Source organism: Falco biarmicus, chromosome 10 (genome assembly GCF_023638135.1).
Source record: "Falco biarmicus isolate bFalBia1 chromosome 10, bFalBia1.pri, whole genome shotgun sequence".
In the NCBI taxonomy this organism is placed as follows: domain Eukaryota; kingdom Metazoa; phylum Chordata; class Aves; order Falconiformes; family Falconidae; genus Falco; species Falco biarmicus.
In genome coordinates this window covers 20468548-20489069 of record NC_079297.1, presented here as the reverse complement: position 1 = coordinate 20489069, position 20522 = coordinate 20468548, and the positions used below count along the sequence as shown (strand labels likewise).

The following is a 20522-nucleotide window of genomic DNA, read 5'->3' as shown; positions in this document are numbered from 1 at the left end:
TTTCATTCTAGAGTAAAACAATCTATACTGTCTTGCTTTAATAAATGCAAAAGAATGCAGCTGCAGATAAATCATGACTTTTTTTGGTAAACATTCTGCTTGTCAAATTTACTGGTATTACTTAAAGTATTCCTGTTGGTTGCTTAAAAGGCAAGTGTCTATATTAAACAAATGAAAACTTTTAGTTTGAAGTTGCCTTGCCTAGCTATTAAACATGGGTACGTGCTTATTCACAGGAAAGTACCTATGATTCAGATATTTTAGTGAAAGTGGGTATGAAACAAGACTGTTGATGAAAATAGGTATTATAATGTTTAGGTTCATTACTGTTACTGCTGAGAGCAGTAGCAGGGCTCTTTTGAATTTACATGAGAAGCAAATCTGCCATTTTAAAAATCCCAGCAAGGTACTTTAATCCAGCTGTTTCGGAATCCTGACAGGTATTCTGAACATAGGAAGCAATATTATCACAAAGTATCAGATGCCTTGCTGCCTTCTTGAGATGCTCATTATCAAAAAGAAAGTGGTAAAGCTGCCTTGAATTGCTTTTCATTTTGATAGTGGAGGAGGATGGTGTTAAAACAAATCCTTGAGGCTGACTGTTCACTTATAAAATCTTGTATTCAGCAAAAAGAATTCCAGTTACCTGAATGCTTGGAACAATGACAGCTACTTCTATTTATAGCTGTCTCTAATCCCTATTTGCTTGCTTATGTTTCTGATTTCTGCATGCATGCACACAAACAGGCTGAGGGCAAAATTCAATGTCTTCACTAACAAAACCTATTTATAGTTACAGAATTGAATTACAGTATACCTTATTTGTCTGGTTTTGTATGCATTTGAGTTCAGTTTAATCCTAGTTTTATATTTTTCCTTCATTGTTTTATTTTCCTTTTGTTTACCATTTGATGTGGTAGTGCAAAATCAGGGTAAGTTTATTTTTATTTTATTAGGATTGTTGTGAAAGTATGATAAATCACATTTGGATTTTTTAGCAATATATTAAAAGCTCTAACTCAGTCTAATTCTGAGAGGAGATACTAGATTTGAAAGAATTTATTGTGAAAATGTGTTGCTGAAATAAATCCAGTGTCATCTAGTTGTGTGAAATCTAGTTCAGTGTCTTGTCTTAATTTGCATGGTGTGAGTGTTTATAATGGAAATATTAAAGCCTACTTAGATGGAATTAGTTTTGTAATTTGGCTTTTGAAGGTTCTTTAGCCATAATAAATACTTGTGGCAGTTCATGTCCAAGGTAGATGTATTTCTGTAAAACTGTTGCTCTGTTTACTAAATCTGTTAGTGTTTTGTTCATGTTGTTCATTATCTTTGTGAGCTGTACTATTGACAGTTTTTGCCACAACTATATTTGTGTTTTTGTGTGTACACCACAGCAAATTTAATACTGTATTAATCAAAAAGGAAGGCAACCCTAAATTTAACTCTCCTTAAAAAAAGTTATACACACAAAGTTAATTGCGTACCTGAAATCAAAATATAACAAGGCTATTAACTTTCTACTGATGCTTTGCCTGAAGTTTTCATCTCATGTTTTGCTGCTGTTGCCTTTCAGTTATAACACTTTGCTCGTTCTTCTCCACCACACAACAGTGGTTTTGCTGCTCCGAACTTCTTCCATACCAGTTAACGGAATCATAGAATCTTTTAGGTTGGAAAAGACCTTTAAGATCACAGAGCCCAGCCAGTAACCTAGCATTGTCAAGCCCACACTAAACCATGTCCCTGAGTGCTGCATACACACATCTTTTAAATACCTCCAGAGACCGCGACTCAGCCACTTCCCTGGGCAGCCTGTTGCAATGCTTGATAACCCCTTTGGTGAAGCAATTGTTCCTAATACACAACCTAAACCTCCCCTGGTGCAACTTGAGGCCATTTCCTCTTGTCCTATCACTTCTTACCTGGGAGCACAGACCTTCAGTTCCATCCAAGAAGTCTGGAATATAGCATTCCACTTTGGCTACAAGTTCTGGATTTATCCATTCCCATGCAGTCTTAATCCAGTGATGAAATGACTTTGCTCTGGGCTGCTTTGTTTTCGTTATGGAGTTATGTATGCTTGTCTGCCAAGAGCCATTCTAAATACAAATATTTCAAATGGTCTTTAAAAGGCCTCGTGTACTACTACATCAAGCACCTGGAGTTTTGACGTAATTTCTTGTCCCGCATGACCATGATTTGTTTGTTCTCCGCAGCTGGTGTTAGAAGCTTTTTGAATGTGTCTATCAAGTGTTCTCCTCTTGAGCAGCACATTTGGTCTCCCATTCCAAGTGATGTTCAGCCAATAATAAGTCTGTAGACGACTATCCCTTGGTTTTGTCACCTAAGAGTTATTCCAGTCACCAGCTACTCCTTTGACTTTCTTTCGCACTTCCCAGTGCCAGCTTTATACCATCTGTTAACATTGCTAACACTATTGCAATATTCTTTTTATCTTGCAAAGATATGAGGCTGGATTTTGCCCCCACGTCTTAAATGGCATAATTGATGGCCTGCGAAATGAAACTGGTGTGTCAGTTGCGACCTTTACATAATCTGGTCATGTATTGCTGGAATGCAGCAAGTATCTTGGTGAAGTTGGAAGGGAATTGTTGGAAAAACAAAGTTCTCCACCGTAGGAAAAATCCACTGAAGCATCATTTGCAGATGAAGCAGCAGTTGCTGTTGAATTCTTCCTATGAAATATTTTGTGCCTGTGCTGTTTTGAACTTTCAGCTTAATGATTTTCAACACAAGCAAGTTTTCTATTTCTTCTTGCGTGTGAACAAATTGCGCAATTAATTTTCCACTTCATGAATGCATTCCTCTTTGGATCCATTGAATAATTTCTGCATAAAGTTATCTTATAAGCATTTTTTGGTTTGTTTGTTTCTATGTCTACATGTTTGTCTCCATCACGTAACCCTTCCAGCCATACAATTGCTTTCTGCGTGCAATACCACCGTGAGTTTCAAGTTTGCATCATGACCTATCCTTATGCTTTTGGTACATTCCCTGTACTACTCTTCTCAAAACGATGGTTAACCTGAACTACGCAGAGAGACTTATAAAACTACCAGAAATTACACTGCAGTTCTCAAAACTCCATACAAAACCCCAAGCAGCTCTATAAGCTGGGGAGAGGCAGTGATTGCACGCTCGTGGGGTCATCCCAGTGAAACCTGAGGCTGCTTTGGGCATGTCTGTGCTCTTTCATCACTGGTGGTCCTCCCTCACTGCATGGTCGTGTTATCACAAGCACCAAACAGAAAGATGGAGACAAAGACACCAATTCTGAAGTTAAACTACTTGGAAAAAACCATTGTATTCCTTTCTGGCAAATACAGTATTAAGCATTTTATTCTGTTCTTACCAAGCACTATTTTATAATATCTCATTCATTTATTTTTCCTATTTTTTAATCTTTAAACAACAAAGTGAAGCAAAACTGAATGTGTTCCAGGCTAGTGATTTGTGAGATTAATGTCATATGTTCTACAGTAGCAGGAAAATACCTGATCCCTTATTCATAATTTAGAAATAGATATATCTTTCTGAACCATACAAATATGAATTAGCTTTTACAATAGTATCTTTGTCAGTGAAATCTAACTACAGAGCTGCTAACTGCTGAACACTGTTTCCACATTAATTGTTGGACCCTGGAATGGGTACATTAGAGTGATTATTTGTACCCAGTAATCTGGCAGTTCCTTCCTTCCTCCCCTTTTGTTGTTCCTGGGCAGCGCTTTTAGTTAGGTTAAAGTATTGGGAGGCTCTTCTAGAGTGATAGGAATTTATTGACGTGCAGGTGGAGAAGTACTATGTGGTGATAAAACAGTTGCTAGTATATTTATTACTTCGTTGATTATTTTTTTTATAGCTAGTTATTCACCAATATAACGTGAGGATCCTAAGTATGCTGCCGTGTCTCAAAGAGCTGAGTACTGCATATCTGTTTCGCACTAGTAGCAAAGAAAGCTACTAGTCAGTCAGTAACCCCTTCTCAAGATGTCTTGTGTGATAGTTTTTTTAATATCTGTAACTTTTAAATATTTTATCATCTTAGATCTGTTCAACAATACAGTTATGAAGGCAGGGAGGCCACACCTTGAATCCTGGGTTCAGCTCTGAGCCCCTCACTGCAAGTGGGATGTAGAGGGGCTGGAGCATGTCCAGCACCAGGCAGGGGGCTGGGGCACAAGGCTGATGGGGGGTGGTGGGGGGAGCTGGAGGTGCTCAGCCTGGAGAAGAGGGGGCTCAGGGAGGACCTGATGGCTCTTTACAGCTGCCTGGCAGGGGAGGTTGATCTCTTCTCCCAGATAAAGGATAGAACAAGAGGAAATGGCCTCAAGTTATGCCAGGGGAGGTTTATATTGGATGTTGGGGAAAATGTCTTCACTGGGAGGGTGGTCAGGCACTGGGCCAGGCTGCCTGGGGAGGTGGTGCGGTCACCGTCCGTGGGGGCGTTGAAAAAGCATGTAGATGTGGTGCTTGGGGACATGGTTTAGTGATGGAGTTGGTAGTGCTACATTAATGGTTGGACTTGTTGATCTCAAAGGTCTTTTCCAACCTAAATGATTCTATGATTCTAAATTGTGAGAAAAGGATAAATACATGACATAGAATCTTGAATTTGTAGTATTGCTGTTCACCTTAATTCTATACTCGCAGGCATGAATAAAAAGCATAAACCAGTAAAAACTCCCCAATCAGGTGTATTTGTTTTTTCTAAACTTCTGAGGAGAGTGAGTGGCAACTTAATCGTATGCAACTAGCTTTCGAAGGCAGCTTAAATATGCTTTTTTCAGACTTTATCCATTTTTTCAGACAGATGTATCTGGGCAACATGGCATGCTTATACCCGCAGCACTCGTTTTTGTCTCTCTGTTTATCAAACATTTTTGGCAGCTATTTATAGGGATCTTGTGGGCTTCCATTGTTTCTGTAAGCTGAATTGTCAATATTAAACTTCAGTCTTTTCTGTTTCAGAATAACAAAGGAAGTTGTGTCATCATAGGAGATGAAAGCTGAGTTTCAGTACACTGCCTTTCAGAATATAACTGCCAAAGCGTGGGTCTCTGGATACAATGGTTGTCTGAAGCTGTGCCTGAAATTCTGACAGGCTCGCTATTGCAGACTGAAATTCACCAATTAAATGGTTACTGTCCCCATTTCCAGCCTTGACAGCCTGATGGACAGTACCATTGCGATGGCATGGGTATCTGATATACTCATAGATTTCCACAGGTTTCAGATCTGCACCTTGACAAATGACTGCTTTGGTTCAGTCTCATTTGCTGAACAGAAAATTGCAGCGATTGAGAATCTGACTGACAAATAAGTCTGACCTCTCCAGTTTGTGTTGGCAGTGTTGGTTAGAGTGTCAGTAGCAGTTTCAGGCACAAATTTCTGAAAGGCAAGGTCCAGCATCTCTGCCACTCTGAAATGTCCTATCCAGTTCAGCTTATATCACATGTGCTGTGGCTGCCTTAGTGGGTGTATCATACAAGGCTGAGAAAGGAAGAAAGCTAACGATTGGAAATGAGATAGTAAATTGAATGCAGTGTTTAAATTATAACATCTAGTTATAACTGGTTTGTCTTAGTTATTAATAACTCTTTCTACAATTGTAGGCATGAGTTGCTGGAGGAAGCCAGAAGACAAGGTTTGCCTTTTGCACAGTGGGATGGGCCCACTGTAGTTGTGTGGTTGGAGGTAAGTGGTCTCTCCAAAATAAATAAAAGATAAAACCCTCAACTTACAGACTTCTGAAGATTTTAAGGCTTTGGAGCCGGGAATGTTTTCCAGATCCTGCTTACTTCCTTTTTTGTGTTTCAGCTGTGGGTTGGGATGCCAGCCTGGTATGTGGCTGCTTGCCGAGCAAATGTGAAAAGCGGTGCTATCATGTCGGCCTTGTCTGATACAGAAATACAGCGTGAAATTGGGATTAGTAATCCTCTGCACAGACTGAAGCTGAGGCTGGCCATTCAAGAAATCATGTCACTAACAAGTCCATCTGCCCCTCCCACCTCAAGGACGGTAAGGAAAGTGATCCAGCATTAAACATCTTTTAGAACCATCAGAATTTCCAAAAATTCTGCTGTAAACATGTAACTGAAAGGACTTGAATTACAAATAAGAATTTCTGGAAACATTAAATTGTAGAAGAACACATTATTTAAATATAGGGTGTTTCTTCCTTTCATGGAAATTAAATGAAGGAAAACCTACATTTTCTTTCTCAAGGGAAAGAGAAGTTAAATTAGTGTAAGTATGTAATCCAAAATGTTATTATTTGCCTCATCTTTTGGCCTCAGAAGAATTTATGATACAGGTGAAGTATACATCTGCATACAGAAACTTGTAAAGTAGTTGGAGGCTCTTTTAATCCATGTATAAGGCCATTAACTCCAAATAACGATTTAGACTAAAACACTAGGAGTCTACCTGTTTCTCTGTACTATAGTATGATTCTAGGCACTTAAAGTTAGTGTGAATTTCCTTTCATATGTGAGCCTGCTCTGCAATCTAAAGCTATTTCTGAGATTCCTGGGATTACATACTAGACTACAAATGTATTTTTTCAGATTAGAGCAGAGTCAAGTGTTTGCCCATTAATTACATCAGTGTAAGCTATTTATCACATTCAGTTTTGTTAATATCTTTGAAGAAAAGTGATCCATGTTAATAGGCTTTTATTCCATGCCATTACTTCCAGTAGATGTACCTGTACTTAAGACCTTAGAAACCATTGCTTTTGCCCATGCCTGCTCCTTACATGTACCGATTGCTTATATGTTCTGCAACCTTTCCTCTTTGTTACTGCTTTCCTTTCACTGGATGGGATTGGTTCCCTGTGGGGTCATATTAGACCACGGGAAATGTCTGGGTAACACATGAAGAAATGGAAAATCTTACAGCCACACAACAAACGGTTAGTTTACAGTGTTGCCACTTCTGTTCCTTAGAGTGCTTTTCCCACTTTTTGAACATTTGAATCAAGTGCCATTTGGTCTTTTTTTCTTTTTCTTTTTTCTAAATTAATGCATTAAAATTCTGGATCATTGCTGCTTCTAATTATTAACCTTGTAACCTGCATCTTGATAATTTTTTTTTCCAGAAGGGGGTGGGGGGGTGGGAAATCAACACTGATAAGATTGTAAACGAAACTCTTTCTAATTTGTAGAATGGAGCTCTGATTTGTTTAACTAATAGACAATTTGAATTACTTGTGCAGAAATTTTTTCTTTCCAGAAATCTTAATCAATAGATGAGGTATACAGCCTGTCACATGAAAATGAGTGCCTCGTGTATTTTTTTACAATGCATGATGCTTGTTTTTTCTAGATGTTTTTGGTATGCAGTAGACTTAGTCTTGCAGTGCGCCTTTTAACTTTGATCTCCTTACTAAACTTAAATACTAATACATATGTGTGTTCTTTTGCTTTTCTAACCACGTAACAGGAAGATGAGGAGGGAAGCTGGGCTCAGGTTGGAAACTTTATGTAATATTATAGACTATATGTAAACTGTGAAAATTTAGAGCATTAAAGAATCTGGTTTTCCTTTATAGTTTATGTGACTCTTGTTGTGGCTTGGGGATTGGTAGAGGGGGAAACTACAGGCCTATCTCTGTGTAATACATACTTTTATATTTAGGTGATTTAAGTATTTTCATGTTCTAAGGCTTCCAAGAACTAGTGGTTCATCATTGAAAATTTGTAAAATACTTTGTTACGTAGCACATAACAAAAAAATGTTATTCGTAAGGATTTTTAATATTAGGTAGGGCTGTTAGGAGGAGGAAATATTCAGAAGCCTTCGTTATCATTAGCTTTCAAAAGAGTTACCTCTAGCTTATGAATCACCAAAATGTAGTGGAAAGTTACTCTTTTTTTTTTTTTTTTTTTTTTTTTTTGAGTATCGGTTTATGCTATGCATTGAATGTGCTAGATCAGATTTTGAAATAATTTCATAACAAAGCGTGGAATGTTTTGGTGGGGGGATGGTTCTCTAGGAAGCCAGAAGTCCAACAAGAATCTCTGATCAGTGCAGAAAGGCCCTGTTCAATCCAGCCACCCTCCCAGGTGTGCCACAAGACATACTGAGCCTAGATGGTTAAGTAGATTTCTGTGCACTAATTCTGTAATCCTTCTTGATTAATTGTTTTCCCGTAAAGTGGTGACAAATCCTAATTGTATTTTCAGGCATTGATACAGTTGAGTGTTTTATACAGGGATATAAACAAAACTGGGGATTTGCCTGTGACCCATATCTTGGGACAGTATAGTCTCTTGCTTGGCTGCCCTCCAGCTTAAACCCGTTTAAGTCCCATTAACTGCCTCTCAGATGCTCATTTGCAGATTGTCAATGATGACAATCATACTTGCCTCCCTGTTACAAGAGTAGCATGCTCTTCCAGTCTGCTACCTAGCGATGGCTTGAAGAAATGCATTTCAGTGTGGCCTTCCTCTTTTCTGTAAGATGCTTCCTCTAGAGGAGAAATAAAGCTTGTGACTTTTAGTTGTACAGTAAAAATGAATTATTACCTTTCATTTTTGAAAAAAAAGCTGCTGGTTTTTGTTGCTCAAGGAATGCTTAGGTGCACGGTTAGAAACTCTTCAGTTTTCTCAAAAAAAAAAAAAAAAAGCGCCTGGTGATTTGCAGGTCAAAAATGCAGTGAGAAGATAAGTCTTTTTTTCCTTTTTTCTCTCCCCTCCACCCCCACCCCCCACCTTTTTTTTTTTTTTTTTTTTCTCTCTTAAGATAAGGACCAACATTTAGAATTGCTTGTTCTTCCATAGTGGGGTTTTATCAGTTTCTAACATGGTTAGGTGTATTAAACCCCCCCTGCAGGTTGGTTGTGTGTTGGGGTTTTTTTTGTTTGTTTGTTTTTTAATATCTTGTATGTACGGTTGTGTGAAAAATAAGATTCCTCCCAATTTTCAAGAGACACAGTATTTTCGACATCTTAACAAAAAGAAATTCTACGGCTCTTGCTACCAAAACTGTATAGATTTTTAATTTTTATTAGCTTTTGCATATTTTTTCATATTCTTCAATGTGAAATAATTTAAGGCAGTTTTACTTGCTGATCTGAAGATCTGAACTTGCTTTTCTTCAGGAGGATGACTTCTTCAGAAAACATACATGTAGTGTTCAATATTTGAATTTGCTTATCTTTATAGGCTAAGAATTAAATAAGCATTGTTTTACTTTTCTTCAAAACATGTCTAAAAAACTGGTCTCATTTCTCATTTTAATAAACTTTTTCCTTAATCTTTTAAAAACAGACGCTAGCATATGGCGATATGAATCACGAGTGGATTGGCAATGAATGGCTCCCTAGTCTGGGGCTTCCTCAGTATCGCAGCTATTTCATGGAATGTCTTGTCGATGCTCGAATGCTGGATCATTTAACTAAAAAAGATCTGCGTGGGCAACTAAAAATGGTGGACAGCTTTCACAGGTGAATAGATTTAAGTTGGAGACCTAACTTATAGTATATGTTTCTGTTACCTCGAAATGTTTTTTTTCTAATTTTTTTTCTTTTCTAAACAGAAACAGTTTTCAGTGTGGAATTATGTGCCTACGAAGACTGAATTATGATCGAAAAGAGCTTGAAAGAAAAAGAGAAGAAAGCCAGAATGAAATTAAGGGTTAGTGCAATGTCTTGACCTCAGTCTGATTCTAATGTGTTTTCACTGATCTGCCTCAAATTTACTTAAAAATTATTTATAAAATACCAAGTGTTAAATACAGGAGATGTGTCTGGATGCAGGCCCCAAACAGTGAGTCATGAAACACATCATTAAATCATTTGCTCATGTAGAGATGTGCTGCAAATGCAGGCATTCTTGAAACTATTACTGCTCTGAAGTTTGAAACAAAACTAAATGTGTTAGGAGGATGACAGTTTTAAAAAAGCATTTGGTTTTTTTGTTTGGTTTTCTTCTTTTTTTCCTGTTCTGACCCAGTAACTTTGCATCTACATGATTTTATTGTTGTTAGTGCCTGGTAATTTTATTACCCAGCACTTTATAAAAAAAATATGCAGGTGACTTAGGTGTTTATATCTTCCAGATTCATGGTGATCATAGAACAAGAGAGGAGGAAGAACAAAAAGCAGTGTGGGGATTCACAGTATTTTCCAAGACTTCCCATAGAATTTTTGTCCCTGTCTAATACCAGAAGTCTTTTCTGATGTCTTAGACTAACATTTTAGGGTTACCTTGTACACAGTTTGCTTAGAAAGCTCTGTGCCTGCTCTTCCCCTTTCCTTTTAAAGTGTTGGTACATTTTGGTGGTTATTCTACTAATTGTGCCTGCGAAAGTGTTAACTCCTGGGAATGAACTGGCATGAAACAGGTCTGTGTTGTGGCTGGCAGGCCTTTCTTTAGCCTCCTAAATGGTATGGCAGCATCTCTTGCCTATGGGGTATTGCTGCTTGGAACATGTAACTTTTAAATTCCTTGTGGGAATTGTTTGGGAAGAATGCTAGCTGACACAAGCCAGAAGCATGCTGTGAATCATTGTAACAGTTCCATTGGTATAGACATTCCTGAGTAGTGTAGAAAAACTTACTTGTGAGAACGTAGTTTTTGCTTTGATATTTGGGCTGAACATGTAAATGCTGCTTTGTGATGTTTTCCTTGAAAAAAATTGAAGAGGAGAGTGTATTGATTGTTGAACTGCTACAGTATGAAGTGCCTTCCAGTAAACTTTATAATATGTTTACTTTCCACTTCAAATTTATGATTGTGGAAGAGTGTAGTAGTATGCATACACAAGCTGAATGTAAGCCTGTGTTACTAAATTGAGCACCTTCAGAACTTAAAGATAGCTAAGATTATAAAACAAATAATAAAGCTTTAAACAATAATAAATCTTTTCTGTTTACATTCAGTAGGAGGTACATGAGAAACTGTTATAAATTTTTTGTGGTTTTGGGGTTTTTTTGAGTAGTAAATTTTTTCCCCAAAATATTTAATCTGTTTTGGGTGATGTTCAAGCCCCTAAGTGGCTGTGTAAAATAGCAGATCCTGTGTTCCCCATCTGCATCAACGCTATGCCCAGCTGAACTTGTCTCATAGCTGTGACTGTAGTGATTGAGCGAGGACTATTCCTTCTGGGTGCAAGGAAAACTACTGTATGGAAAGGATCTAACACTGAGTGGTGGAGTTGAAGCATGAAGTCTCCTTGCTGATTCAGAGTATTTCATGCACACCAAAAAGGCAGGGGCAGATTAGATCACAACCTAAATGTTAAATAGTAGCCCTCAAGGAATTTTGTTATTTGACATCATTTATCATGAATTCTGTATATGTGAAAATCAACCTTAACACAAGCATACAGATGAAGAAAGGACTGTGGGTTTTTTATTCAGAAAAGTTGCCTTGTTCTAACTAGGGCAACTTGGTTTTTTCTCCATAGATGTCCTTGTCTGGAGCAATGAAAGAATGATCCATTGGGTAGTGTCCATTGGTCTTAAAGAATATGCGAATAACCTTATAGAGAGCGGCGTTCATGGTGCACTTGTGGCCTTAGATGAATCATTTGATTACAATGCATTAGCTCTCTTATTACAAATACCCACTCAAAACACACAGGTAAGCAAGAAGTAGTTGCTTTATGGTCGATAGGATTTTTCTCCCCTCTAGGAAGGTTAAAAATGGAACTGAGTGTTTCTTTTCTTAGGTAAGTGCATGTCTCTCTATTCCCAGCTCTAAAAACATCAGAAATGAAAAGTTGTCCATTATCCTATAAAAGAAAAACATAGAACTATGCCTTTCTTACTATTTTCTTACTGTTACTAACAATTCTGGTTGATAAATTTGCTTGAAAAAAAATACTGTTTGAATATTTTCCTCATAGCCGTGCTTCACAACATTAGTGTAAAACTCATCATTTTTGTTGTTTGCTGGTTTTTATTCTGGAATCAGTTTGAGTCAGAAATCGTGAACTTTCGTGTCACAACTAAGGGGAGGGAGAGCTGTTAAGTCTTCCTTAAGTTTTTAATGTTACAAATTAAATTGTAATTTTTCAAGTACTAAGTATGTTTATTAATCTGATAAGAAGTATTGAAAAACTTGGGTTATATTAAATTCTAAAAATTACTCTAGGTTACTAATCACTATTCTGGAATTTCCATTTCTTTCATACTATTTTCAGGCTCGTGCTGTTCTGGAGAGGGAATTTAATAACCTTCTTGCTATGGGCACTGACAGAAGACTTGATGAAGTAAGTTGCTTGAGCTGTTGACTCATTTTATGGTCCTGAGAACTTTATCAGAACTGTTAAGCCAAAGAATTTATCTTAAACTTTTTTAAGGTATTGACAGAATAGTGACAGAAATTTTAACTTGAAATTCTTTGTCTTCAAGAGTTTCTGAATATGGCAGGTTTTGTGCAGTTAAGTAAGGTGACTTTGAATATGAAAGTATTAACATGATTTGCAAATTTGTCTTTTGCAGCTTGTGTGGTTACTATATAATAGCAGCACTTTGGACTGAATCTTTTTTTTTCTAAAAAATCTCAAACGTGGGAAAATTTAGTGACCAGTGTTGCAGATGAACAAGCTGTAATAGAGAAAGCACATTTCAAACCTTTGTCCTAACGAGCAGTATTTTGAATAGTTTCAAGTGTTTTTCAAGAAAGCTTGTGGTGTTAATATCCATTAATACTGATATGGATGACCACCAGGTATGCTTACACATTAAAGTAATTTCTGTTGGGCAGCCTGTGATCTTACAGGATATAAACCTAATTTAAATGTAATGACTATAAAACTCTACACAAACTAGGTGTGAGACTTTACTTTGTAGACCCTTGAACCCATAGCATAAAGGAGAGAGTATTACATCTTTAACTTTTTAAGTTGCTCTATGCTGTAACACCAGTTTCAAGCTGGTGTTCCTTCCCCAGGACAGCCCTAACTCTGTGCTGCCGCCTCTTTGGTCCTAATGGGAGTTTACGTTGGTGAAACTGGTTCAGAATGAGACTAAAGTGGCAAATCCCTAAGGTGGCTAACCAGATCAGGGAACCAGTCCATGATCTCTCAGAAACATTTGCGTTCGTATGAGGAAGAGGGCAGGGGAGGGGTGAAAGTGCTGGCTTGAACTACTGTTGGATCGGTGAGGTGAAGCATACACCAGTACGCTGAGGAAGGATGCTGCTGTGACAGACCTTGACTGGGTTTTGTGTTCATGTTTTGCCTTATGGACTCATTGCAGCCCTTTTCTGGGCACATTCTGACAGCTCTGTTCTCAATATACACCTCTGCTAAGGTTTTAATAACATCATCAGAAAGCAGCTTGATAGTTTTCTAAGGTCTTTCTCCTTAGTGATTCCAAACTGCAAGAGAAGGAGAGTTGAGGGAGCAGATGTTTGCTCTGTTCTAGCAGCACAGGGCAGTTTGATCACAAAGATCCCTTCAAATAATGTACACACTTGTCTCCTAATTTTAAAAAGGGGATAAATAGTAAGTAAAATGTCATTCAAAGAATTGAACTGTTTCTAAAGCTAAAGATGGCAAATGGAGATGCCCGATGGGTGTATTTGCAATTGGCACGATACCTTCACTGCAAAAGACATTTTTGGAAGCGGGACTTGGACTGTTGTGTGTAGTAAATGCAGTATTGTATTTCTGAAGTGGAATATTACTTCAAAGATTCAGATATCTTAATGAGGGGGGAAATGCACTTGAGTAATTGCAAGTTAAGTTTACCCAAGTGCTTAAGCAAAACACTGCACGGCAATATGGTATTCATTGCACTTTTTTTTCCCCCACCCCCCACCCCTCACTATCTCTTCCTGTAACTTGTAGCATGAGAAAGTGCAATAGCTGTATCATCATTCCTGTAAGACAAATTGAAGGTTAAAAGCAATTGTTCAAATTAAGCCTCTATATATCAGTGTTCCCAAAGCAGCTTTTATGATCTGCTCCACTCCTCGTATCCCTTAAGAATGAGTGATGTGACACCTAGGAATTACTGCAAATCATGAAGTACAAACATCTGAAGTACAAAACGTTTTCCTAAATGTGCCGAGCATGTGAATTTCCATAGTTACTGAGCTGAAAAGCCTACACACTAGCAAGTGAACACAGATTATTGCAAATGAAGACCTCTGCTGCTGTTGCACCTGAACCATTCTGAAAATTAACTCATTCAGTGGTGTGATACATTTACTTAAGGTTGTTGGTAATCCTTTTAAAGTCAGTAACAATCCTACATTTTTTGAATTGCTAACGATGTTTATCAATATAACAGGATGACGATAAGAGCTTTAGGAGAGCACCTTCATGGAGAAAGAAGTTTAGACCAAAGGACATAAGAGGTTTAGCTGCTGGATCGGCAGAGACTCTTCCTGCAAATTTCAGAGTTACGACCTCAATGTCTTCACCCTCTATGCAGCCAAAGAAGATGCAGATTGATGGTATTGATTTTGTATTATTTTTAAGCATGATGCACTTTTTTGCTTGAGATTCAGGGAAATTAAGTTCAAATTACCTTTTTGCTGCATAAAAGCATCTGCCTTGTGCATGGTTGTGTATATAACGCTGTGTTTAACCATAGGGTGCTTTTTAATTTCAGGAAGCTGTACTAGATGTAGAGGGTTTTTTTTCACTTATTGGAATAACAAACTGAGAATTATAGGTAGAAATTTATTTTAAACTAGGAAAAGAAAATGACATTTTAGTAGAAGTCTTTTAATCACATGATGCATAATTTCTAATTAGCAGCAATTAGATCAATATAAGTCCCACTTCTGAAATGCAGTAAAATGCATTCCAAAATGATATAAGTAATTTCCCTTGGATAATTTTGAGATTATTAAAACTTGAGTAAAACATGCATTACTCCTCCTGTGGTGGTCACTTAAGTATTGATCATATGTGAAATCACAGCTTCATTGCTGTGTGCTTAATGATCTATACATACATGTGTGTGCATGCATAGGTATGTATTAAAAAAACCCAAACCCAGCAAGCCCCAGCTAGAAGTGGATCACCTGCCACGTGAGGTATCTTGTCTGTTTCAAAAGTCTTTTTAGTACCATGAGAATAAATTTTTACTTGAATTTGCTTTACAAAGCACAAGTAAAAATAAATGGAAAATGTATTTAATTGGAACAGACAGGATGAGAACTTCAGCAGAACTTGGTTCTGAAAATTGTATTTAGGAGTAAAAACTCAAGGAGTAAAGCAACCTTTGCATTGATATTACTCTCTAAAATGTGAGCTGTTTTAAATTTTAAATATTGCCTCTAGCACAAAATATTCTTCAAAAATTAATGTGGAAAATTGTGTAAATTAAGATAAGTGAAATCTTTACCATGTAAAACCCTTTTTACAATACAAAAAACCAAAACAACAGAAAAGAAAAATATAAACCTTATAAAAAATAGACAATAAATTACTTAAAAAAAAGTCTTTATCAGTTTTTGTGTGCTAGTTGGCATGCAGAATTTTTAAAATTCTTTTTGTTAGCCACTGATACTAGAAGCGGTTAATACGTAAACTGTAAAATAAATTTGGCTTTCCTGACTTGTAACCTTAGTTTGGTGAGTACCATGGCTGTAATCACATTGCTGTGATGTTTTTTTGGGGTTGTTCTTTTTGGTTTGGGGTTTGGGTTTTTGTTTCTTTTTTTTTGTTTTTTCAAAACTAACATGCATGCTGTGTTCTGCATGTTTCTTCCCATGCTTCTTGAAATAGGCAGTGTGTCAGGAACACAAAGATTGGATTCTGCTACAGTAAGGACCTACTCCTGTTAAAGCCTTCTCCTGGTGAGTAAAGTTGATAGGTATAATAGTAAAGCAGCTATTGATGAAATAAAATGTCAGGTATTGTAATACAATGAATTTACACACTTACAAAGCTATTTTAAGTTTTCAGGGTAGACTGTATATTGAAAATCCAGAGTTTTATTTCCTACAATCAAGACTATGTGTGTTTAAATAATTTTGTAAATACTGTATACTTCTGAGGGTGTTTTTGAACAGTCTCAAAATGTACCCCTGCTAAATAGCTATGTAGGAAACATTGAAATCAAAGGTTGGATGAAACGGCTAGTGAAAGTGGGGAGGAGAGAAGGAAATGAAATTATTTTCTTCCTTTTACATGCCTAATTAAGTGTGTGACACTGCTGTTCAGATTATCGGTCTTTCAAGAGTCTTTGCTTCTTCAAAGTTATCCCACTACAGTATACTTCAGTATTGAATTGTTATGGGGTAATTGCATAGTTTTCCAATTCTTGGATATTTCCTGCTGTTGTGGTTGCTGAGGTTGTCTGGTTGGATTTAGCTACCTGCAGCCTAAATTTGGGGGAGCTGTGAACAGTGCTGACGATAAAAGGCAGCTTGATAACACAAGGGTGTTGTAACACAAGATACATGCATTCTGGCTTACAAAAGATAGGCAGTCCTGTCTTATTCCAGGGTTTGGAATTACTTTTCTTCAGCAGCCTCTGCTGTATTTTCTCATGGAACAATATTTCTCTTGTTTTGCAAAGTCTGGAAACTAGATTTCTTTACTATACTGGATTTAAAAAAAAAAAATAATCCAGTGAATCTTTTTCTCACGATCTATATCTTCCACAGGCTATAAATTGCCTGTCTCTTCTGCTTACAGCTTCTTTCCTTTCTTCTCAACAGTAACATCCCTATCAACTCGTGTATTGGCTGCTTTTTCTTCAAATTCTGAACCTTTTTGCCAATGCAAGTTTAATTCTGAAGAGTTCTTATGTATGAAGTGTTAAGAAGGGAAACTCCTCTGCAAATAGCAGCTCAGACCATGTGGATCTCTCAGTTCATAGTCTCACAGGGTATCTTAAAATTTTTTTTAGTTTCAGAAGTTTTAAGTCTTCTCTCCACCAAATTCTCCTCACTGTTTTGGGATTTTCTATGGTCAGATGGCCTAGGATGAAAATGTAGAAGCAGAAATATTTGACCTCATGGGCTTTACTTTTATTGCAACTGAAGATTATAGAAGCCAGTAAAATTGTATACATCATGGCATGGCAATAATTCAATGCATGACTGCTACACTACTGAGCTGTTTGTGAGAAACTTAGAATGAAACATTTTTGAAAATACTGCTAATGGAATTTTTTTGTGCTTTTTCTTTTTGTGTGTTTTTTGTTTGTTTTTGTTGTTGCTTTTACAGTTTACCCACACTATTTCTACCGGTGATATGCAGCATTTGAACATTTGGAACCCTTAACTTGTTAATACTTGTTAAATGGACACTTTGAGATATTTTATTACAGAGTTTTTAATTAGCAAATAAATTCATGAGTACTATAGAGAAAATATTTTAGAATCTAAATGTTTCTTATATTTATGTGACTTCTCATTTATATAGTTACTTACTTTTTCTGTTTCTATTCAGTCTACAAATCAAACCATTGCTGATTTTTTATTCTAATTTTAGTCCTTCCAACTGAATGTACTGTAATGCTTGTATGTATATGTCCCTATAAGTAATATAGGGTTTTTGTAAATTATGCAGTTACTGTAATTATCATTGTTTTTTAATAATGAAACTGAAGGTGAAAGGATTTTAATACCTTTGTAAAAGTATCATGACACCAAGCAGTATATATTTTGTCTTTTGGAAATGTTAGCTTAGATCTGAAAACAAGTCCAGCTTTTTTTCAGGTAAGCATATGTTGTTGTAAAAGGTATGGTACATGATTATTGTTCTTTTCAGAACTGTACCTTTCCACAAAGATGACTTGTCGGGTAGGGAGAGCTTGTCTTTATTTAAAATATAACTTGTTTTAAAAGCTGGGAAGAACTATGACGCTACGGAACATGTTTTAGAAGTTTGACTCTGTCATAACACTCTCTGCTGTATTTGTATAGCGTTACCTTCACAGTGACTGAAAACAAGCCATAAATCAAGAACTCTTTTTATTTTTCTTTTTCCTTAACTGAGGAAGATAGAGTTCGTAATAATTCCTGGTCGTAATCCACAGGCCACAGAGAGTTTTTGTCCTAGCTCTTTTTGATTGCAAACACTTGTGGAAAGATGCTGTTGAAACTAGTTTTAATGGACCAATCGTGAAGCACTGCAGGCTCATGTCAAACGAGCGGTGAAAGATGAAGGTACAATGGGCTGAAATCTAAAGCAGTGCAACTGCTAATAAAGGCCTTACTTTTCTTATGTAAGTCATCATTTGTGTTTTGTAAAGTTGTTCTAAAGAGTTGTCTGGACTTTAATTTTGATGGTTGTAGCCATTTTGGACTATATGAGTAGAAAATGTATCCAACACTTGTAAATGGCATATTAAAAAGCCAGCAAAAATCTGTTCAGATGATGCATTATTTATTATGCAACAATATATATAGCATGTCTTTTTTCCTATATTGTTTTCCACTTTTAACTTGCTTGTAAAACTGAAATTCATTGTTACTGTTCTGTTTTTCTATTAATCTTTTGTGTATTTTCAGATTATGTAACAGTATGTACAGTCTACTTTTGAACTATTTTTATCACAGTATTATTTATTGCTTTCTTTCAATAAAGTACTGATGCATTTTCCACTGCCAATAAAACACTATTGAAAAGCTAAGATTTCATTGTATGCAGGCAGATACTTTTGCGGTGAATGGATGTTGTCAATAAAGCATCTTTATGATTGTATGCTGCTCTGTAGATCTTGTTTCAAATGATGACTTCTCTCCAGTAGAAAAATGTTCCATTAGATGTGACATTTTCTTTGGAATTGTTCAAGTTCACATGGGTTAATCAGTTTTTGAGAAACAGCTTTCTGAAGAGAACTGCTTTATTTGCCTACTTCTACTCGTAACTAGAGCTATGGTTCACTTTTAAAAATAGTATCAAAACCTATCATGCAGCTTCAGCGTGTTCTGGTCCACGTGACAAAGATTGAAGTGCTGTTGTGTAGAGCAGCAATGGTTGCTTTGTTAATAAAATGAGGTTATGACCATAGTGATGCCTGGGGAGCAATACAAGAGTCGAGGGAACCAATGCAAAATCGGGTCACAACAGTGCTGTTTGTGTCAATTTTAATATATTTGTAAACCATTTCTTATGTAGAAGAAAAGACAAGAAGGATAAAGTTACAGAATAATCGAAGCAGTAGCGAAGCGTATTTCATCATGTCCTCTAGATCAACAGCAGGATGTGGAATGCATAGAATGGAGAAATATTGTGATTGATGCTTTAAACATTGTTCAATAATGCATCTCTGTTTGTCTGGCTTATGTGAGTTGTGATCTGATCATTTGCAGTCTCTTCTATATTTTCAGAGAGTTCATCTTTCTAGAAAAAGCAAAAATGAAACTGCAGAAGGAGATCTTGACTCACTGTTCAGCTAAACACTGTTTAGAAAAAAATTGCATAGACATTTCTGGTCACTGATATTGATAGCGTAAGTGTTCAAAGTCATGTATTGTTGCTTCTCAAAAGTGAAAACAATGCGGAATAGACTTGTAAAATGTGAAAAGAAAATACGTTTATTGTTTTTAAGGCTGTAAAACCTTAACTGTTATTGGAACAATGGAATTGACATGAGAGCTAGAATAAATGAGTGAAATAGAAAAAGCTTTCACGAACTGGCAAAAATGTGTGTTGACTTCCTTCTGAATTATACAGCAAGGCTATCTCGGAGAAATCAATCGAAACAATTCTCACTCAATTTTAATACACCACCCCACCCCCAAAAGGAAAACATGCAACTGGATGTTTAAAAGGCATATGCGTATGTTACAGTAATCTTTATATAAAGCTTGGTTAAATATAACTTTCTGTAAATTGCCAAATGTCTCTTAAAGGTTTTCATTGGAAAGTGCTATAAAAATTAAAGTATGCATTTTATCTGCAATAGGAGATGAGTTATCTCAGATAATTCTATCAACTTGAACATTTTGCATGTTTAGAGGGCAGGGAATCTCAGAACGGATGTTATAACTTCATCTTTCTCCTTTCAGAGCGATGTAGAATTAAAAAAGAGTTTGCTTTTGCGGCGGGTTTTTTTCATGCCAAAACTCGGAGCAGGGAACATGTGAAATAGTTCAAAGCGGAATTTATGCTCTGTATCGGGTAGACTAAGAATTGGGAGGGAGGGGCAGCAAAACTAGTTTTCAAGTAAGTAAAAATTGACAATCTTATGCATGACGGGCAATATTTTTGTTGAAACCGAAGAGTTATTTTGCCTTTAAAAGGAAAGTCTCTTCACTTCTTGATAACTCTATTTTCAAGGTTGTAGTTTTGGTACACTCCTTAAACTCCAGTTATTCTCACTTGTTTTAATTTCATTTTTTGTTAATAGTAATGTTGGAAAAAAAGAAAAAAAGGCAACTGTAGTCTAATCCAGGTAGCCGCACCTTCTGGTTTTATATGGCATAGAGCAATGGATATATGAGAAGTTGATCTATAAATGTGTATGTTCCTCACTGTAAATGGAAGAAGTGGCAGAGCCAGAGGTAATGCCAAAACGATCGAGATTCTCTGAGCCTGCTTTCTCCTTTCTATTTTTAAGAATAACT

The 20522-nt window shown here is 36.6% G+C and overlaps 1 protein-coding gene across 6 annotated transcripts in view; it reads left to right on the top strand.

The window, feature by feature from the left end:
• Nucleotides 1–19589, top strand: part of PPFIA1 (PTPRF interacting protein alpha 1) — a 61223-nt gene extending 41634 nt beyond the window's left edge. For 3 of the 6 annotated variants that reach the window (XM_056354839.1, XM_056354838.1, XM_056354841.1), the window contains 11 exons: nucleotides 5640–5721; nucleotides 5845–6045; nucleotides 6878–6940; nucleotides 7471–7497; nucleotides 9300–9475; nucleotides 9568–9665; nucleotides 11440–11615; nucleotides 12178–12246; nucleotides 14276–14441; nucleotides 15724–15794; nucleotides 17173–19589. In XM_056354839.1, the coding sequence (XP_056210814.1) occupies nucleotides 5640–5721; nucleotides 5845–6045; nucleotides 6878–6940; nucleotides 7471–7497; nucleotides 9300–9475; nucleotides 9568–9665; nucleotides 11440–11615; nucleotides 12178–12246; nucleotides 14276–14441; nucleotides 15724–15782 (1117 nt within the window). In that variant the 3' untranslated portion in view covers nucleotides 15783–15794; nucleotides 17173–19589. The remainder of the gene's footprint in view (nucleotides 1–5639; nucleotides 5722–5844; nucleotides 6046–6877; nucleotides 6941–7470; nucleotides 7498–9299; nucleotides 9476–9567; nucleotides 9666–11439; nucleotides 11616–12177; nucleotides 12247–14275; nucleotides 14442–15723; nucleotides 15795–17172) is intronic. The other 3 variants (XM_056354843.1, XM_056354842.1, XM_056354840.1) reach the window with 2 other exon arrangements.
• Nucleotides 19590–20522: the final 933 nt, after the last annotated feature.